The sequence below is a fragment of the Carlito syrichta genome, unplaced genomic scaffold, assembly GCF_000164805.1.
Source record: "Carlito syrichta isolate Samal-C Ts95f unplaced genomic scaffold, Tarsius_syrichta-2.0.1 Scaffold303315, whole genome shotgun sequence".
In the NCBI taxonomy this organism is placed as follows: Eukaryota; Metazoa; Chordata; class Mammalia; order Primates; family Tarsiidae; genus Carlito; species Carlito syrichta.
The window spans coordinates 72,139-77,918 of NW_007247411.1; the positions used below are offsets into that span (position 1 = coordinate 72,139).

The window sequence follows — 5,780 nt, forward strand, 5'->3', positions numbered from 1 at the left end:
TGTGTGTGTGTGTGTGTGTGTGTGTGTGTGTGTGAGAGAGAGAGAGAGAGAGAGATATTTGTATCATTAACCTTTTTTTCTTTTTTAGGAAAGTCCACCATTCTGTAATCAGATATATAATCTCCTCCCTTCTTTCCTCATGTTAAAAGATTTTCTTTTTTGCTCCATTAATCTGTGGAATAAAATTCTACTCTTGATCCTAAGTAGCATAATTTTAGGTTAGAATGTGAGTAGAATTTTTTTAAGCAATTAACCATTTCCCCCAGAACCATTTAGTGAATAATTTTTTATTCCTTAGTGATCTGTAATGCTACCTTATAATATATTAAATTCTAATTGTTTTTTCTTGATTATCATTAGAGAATGAGGCACAGTTTATTCTTTGTGTCTGGATGCACATTTCATAAATATATGCAAACGCTTTAAAGGAAACTTTTTTCCCTGTGGGGGTATAATTAATATATCTGAACTTACTCCAATCATTTGATTGAATTTTTTCTGATTTTATGCCTTGGGCCCTTTGGGTTTTTCAAAAATTGTTTTTTATGTGTATTTAATTTTGTTACAATAATCATTTAGATTTAATTCTGTATTAAGCCAGTTACATTGCTTATAGCCAATAGTGTTAGCCTTTGACTTCTATGTCCTTAAAAATGTTAGTATTAAGATTTAACAGAGTTTAAAAATTTGTGGTACTATGCTATTTTTAAAAAAGATACAGCCAAGTGTGATGGTTATTGCCTGTAATCCCAGTACTTTGGGAGGCCGAGACGGGAGGATTGCTTGAGCCTGGGAGTTTGAGAACAGCCTGGGCAACATAGCAAGACCTTATCTCTACAAAAAATTTAAAAAAAATTAGAACTGAGTGAGACTCCGACTCAAAAGTAAATAAATAAATTGTAAAATAAGAAAAGATAAGAGGTATCGTATATATTTTCTGAACTCTATCCTATGTAAAAATGATGCCTGCTTGTATTACAATTGACTGATAAGTTAACTAGATAATATTCTTGAGGGAACACCTTTTTCCTTCAAAATTCTGAAGATATTGGTCCAGAATAGTGGAGCTCTCGTGAGATACTATTTATTTATTTATTTTATTTATTTATTTTTTTTGAGTTGGAGTCTCACTCCATCGCCCAGACTGGAGTGCAGTGGCCACTCCCGGCCACTGCAGCTTCGACCTGTCAGGCTCTGGCGATCCTTCCGCCTCAGCCTTCCAAGTAGCTGGAATTACAGGCGCGCACTACCACACCCAGCTAATTTTTTATTTATTGTAAAGATAAGGTCTCACCAAGTTACCCAGGCGGGTCTCAAACCCACGGGCTCAGGCAATTCACTCACCTCAGCCTCCCAAAGGCGTGGGATTACAGGCTGAGCCACCCAGCCCTGCTTATTTATTTCTTATGTAGTTTTCCACTTACTACAATGTTTCACTGTTACTCGTGTATGTCTTATCTTCCCAACTAAATGATAAGCTCTGTGCATTCAGTAAATGCTTCTGAATAAATGAATGTAGTTTGAATTTATAAATTCAACTTCGTAACCAGCATTTTAAAAATAAAATATTACAATACTTTATCACCTTAGAAAATCATTTTATTTACAATATGGGAACTATTAACTGGATAATCTCTATGGTTCCTTCCAGTTTAGAAGTTTTACTGCCTGTGATTCTATGTTTGTTTGTGTATGTGTTTGTGTGTGGCAACCAAGAAATCGCCCAGCCCACTCAATCATTCAGTTCTGTCAGCTACTTATTCGCTTAATCTCCATAATTACATGCGTTATACATCATTTGAAGAATTGTAGGTCTATTGTCTCATACTCATTGGAAAGACTAGAGACTTTATGTTCAGTCTTAAACCTTATCCTATAAAAGTAGCATGGTCCATAACCAAGAGTGAAGTAAAGAAACATTTAATGAAAAATATTTACCAACTAATGTGCTCATAACTTGTTTCAAGCCCAATTAATTTGTGCATATTTCTGCTTATTAAAGATAATGCACTCAGTTCTTTATTTCTGTGTTTATAAATGAGAATAAATGTGGTTTTTAAAAGAAAAATGTGCTTGTTGCTTCACTGTGAAGTTTGCTGTTCAAAGACATTTTACACGTTAAAAGAACCATTGTTATTTAGACTCTGTCTTATCAAATAATACCTTTTCATTAGTGTACCTTTAAGCTTAGTAAATTTACAAGTTATTTCTTCCTGTGGACTAATTAAAATATTTTTACTGAAAGCGCTTTCCTTCTTTGACTAGTTATATTAACTCAGACTTTAGTGAAGTGAAAATCTATTGGCCATACTCTAATTTTTAATTAGTTTGATCTATGTATGCACATCCATTCTGGCAACAACTCTTTTGGGATTATTTGAATTTAAAATTAATTTTAATTAATGAAATAATAGTATGATTAGGAATATTTATTTATTAAATGATTATTTTAAAATAAGTCATAAAATAACAGGAATAAACATAATAAAGAGTCATGTAAGAATTATTTTTTTACTGTGTTTAGCTAATGAAAGATAAATTATCAGACAGATAACATTAAAAATTATTTGCTAAGGAGTAAATATGCTATGTGAAACTTTAGATTATTTAATCGAAAATGAAGACTTTATGAAATGTTATTATTGTAAAGGATAATATCCAAAAGGAATAATTTTACTTTATTAAGGAGGTCTTTTAAAATTTTTCTCTACTAATAAGTAAAATGGTAGGAAGGACAAATGGGAACATATTTAATACAGAATATGAGCACTAAGCAAATGCATTAAAATAGTAATGTAAACACAGTAGCTTTGGAGATTTTAATTTCTTCTATTGTAGACCTGGCTAAGAGATAATAAATGCTGGTAGCTAATAGGGTGTTACAGTACACAAAACATCCTTTCTACAATAGTAATAAATTAAAATAACATAATTTTTCTTAGATGGCTTATGAATTATGCAAAATGAATTACTTAGTATATGATGGTTCTGTAAGTTTTTAGCAGCTGACATACTGTAGTACCATCTCTGTGCACCAGCTGGAATAACAGGCTGGTTCAGAAATCATCAGTAAGCTACCTGTCTCTTAAGCCTATTGGTTCCTACAGGAAGTATCCCAGAGAAATCGCTTCAGGCTGCCTGAGCTTGTTTCCTGGCAGCAAGACCTTTAACCTCCCGGCCTCCGTTTCCCTTTGTGAAACGGGGACATCGATGCTGACGTGCAGGGTCATGGTGCGCGTACATTTGATTAGTACATGGAAAGTGTAGCGTAAGCGTTGCATAGACCACATGCTGCTTCTGTAATTTTTCCCAATGGCAATTTAAAAAATATTTATCATACTTTATGTTGATGTGTATTTCCCCAAATGGAGTATAGGTTGACTTATGACATGGCAAATAAGTAGAAAGTGTTATTTACACACACTTTTTGACCTAGAATTGTTTCTTTTGGACACGACTCTCCATGGTAAGATTTGATTCTGTAAGGGGGCCCGTGCACCGTCAGGCTTGCAGCTGGACCCGCACTCAGCTTGCGTTGCCAAGACCTGGAGACCTGAGGACTCTGGTTGACCCAGATGGTCAGCATCTCCTCGGCACTTCTGAGAGAAGCGCTGGCCCACATCTAACGCCTCAGGCTGGCGTTCACATTTCAGAATTTTTTGTGTGAGCAGATTTTTTCCAACTAATTGTGTGAGCAGATTTTTTCCAACTAAGGTTGTGCAAGGAGGCTTATTTGCAATGAGTGAATATTGCACCAAATTACTATGCCAGACTTTGCAATACAAAGTGAAAATCTTGTTTTCTTCTAGATATTATTTCAAAGCATTTAGAAACCATATAGCTTTCTCATCAAAAATGAATTATGCATAATAATTACCTAATTGATTTATTCATCTTTTAAGTGTATGTGTACTTATATATTTTTCTCCTCTAGAACTGGGTAGATAAAGCTGAAAAACAGACTCTTCTCTCTGATACTCTTAATCTGTCAGAGCTCTTCCATCCAGACACATTTCTTAATGCTCTTCGCCAGGAAACTGCAAGGTAATTAAAATGAAATACTTTACTTATTTGTCCCTGAGGGTAATTATATTGTGCTTAATTCCTATTATACTACCTTTGATTGTCAAGAAATTTATTGAAATACTGATAGTTGTGCTATTTTTTTTACTATACGTGAATTATATAGTTAGCTTTTAGCTTAAAAAATCATTGCCTTTAATTATGATGTATTTTATTGGAATTGAAAAAGATACAATTTAACTTTTATAATTTCAATCATTTATCTAGACTTATGCTGTCCAATATGGAAGACAGAAGTCACATGGAGTTATTTAAATTTTAACTAACTAAAGTAAAGTAAGGTTGACAGTTTAGTTTTCCAGCCACACTAGCCACATTCAAAGTGTGTAATACCTTATGGCTAGTGGCTACCATTTTGGACTCCATGAAATTTGTTTATTTTGCAGAAAATTCTGTTGAACAGTGCTGTCTAGTTTCTTTGATAGAGAGCAGGACTTGATGGTTAATATCAAGCTCTTTTTTATACCACACTCAGATTATCATATCATACATAGGGTTTTATTTTTAACAAGTTAGAATATAATGAAAGAGATGCTACCAAAAATATTCTAAACAAAAAGGAGTTGTTTAGTAACCCGAGGATTTCAATTTGTATTGCCTCAGAATCACATTATAAATGTAAAACTTCAGTTCAGCTAATAAACATTTATTGAACTCCTATCATGTGCCTGCATTTTAGGGTTACAGTCAAAAGAGAAGATATAAAAATGAAAAAAATAAAAAAAAAAAGCTACTACCATTTTGAAGCTTATAACATCAAAAAGGAGACTGATACAATTAACTTTTAAATCTTAGTATAAACTCTAAATTTTAAGATATTGTGCATAATTTAATAGATATTATTTATACATGGTAAATATTCCAGTTTTAGATAAATAGGAATATATCTATCTTTACTCTTTATATTTTAACTCCTACAGATTATTGCCTTGTGACATTTGATACTTTACTTTTACAGGGCAATGGGTCATTCTATGGATAGCCTTAAATTTGTAGCCTCATGGAAAGGTCGACTTCAAGAAGCAAAGCTACAAATTAAGGTACTTGATTAACTTTAGATATTTATCTGAGTCTAAGATGTATCACTAACTGATATAAGAGATTCTAAAATTTGATCTCAAAGTTACTTATCATTATAGTGCAAGGTCAGCAGAGTTAGATTGTATTATCTATGTGAAAAATCAGAGTTAAAACTTAGCATCAAACAACTTGCATTACAAAATACAGAATCTCCTAATGCAAAGATAGGAATCTTAGGGATACAATATTTGAAAGTGTAGCATTTGGTAAAAAATTATACAAATCAGCCGAGCATGGTGGCTCACACCTATAATCCCAGCACTTTGGGAGGCCGAGGTGAGAGGATTGCCTGAGCCCATGGGTTCAAGACGAGCCTGGGCAACTTGGTGAGACCTCATCTCTACAATAAATCAAAACTTTAGCCAGGCATGGTAATGAGTGCCTGTAGTTCCAGCTACCTAGAAGGCTGAGACGGAAGGATCACCTGAGCTCAGCAGGTCGAGGCTGTGGTGACTGTGAGCGTGCCACTGTCCTCCAGCCTGGGTGACAGAGTGAGACTCTAATAAAAAAAAAAAAAATACAAATCATAAAGTTCTTTTAGGTTATCTGTTCTAAAATTCAGTCCCAGCCGGGCTCGGTGGCTCAGCCTGTAATCCCGCGCCTTTGGGAGGCTGAGG

At 34.0% G+C, this 5,780-nt stretch overlaps 1 protein-coding gene across 1 annotated transcript in view; it reads left to right on the top strand.

Annotated features, from left to right (window-relative positions):
- Nucleotides 1–5,780, top strand: part of LOC103260721 (cytoplasmic dynein 2 heavy chain 1-like) — a gene marked incomplete at its 5' end in the record, with an annotated part of 80,695 nt that overhangs the window by 61,670 nt on the left and 13,245 nt on the right. The window contains 2 exons of the mRNA XM_021712488.1: nt 3,935–4,044; nt 5,042–5,123. Coding sequence (XP_021568163.1) covers nt 3,935–4,044; nt 5,042–5,123 — 192 coding nt within the window. The remainder of the gene's footprint in view (nt 1–3,934; nt 4,045–5,041; nt 5,124–5,780) is intronic.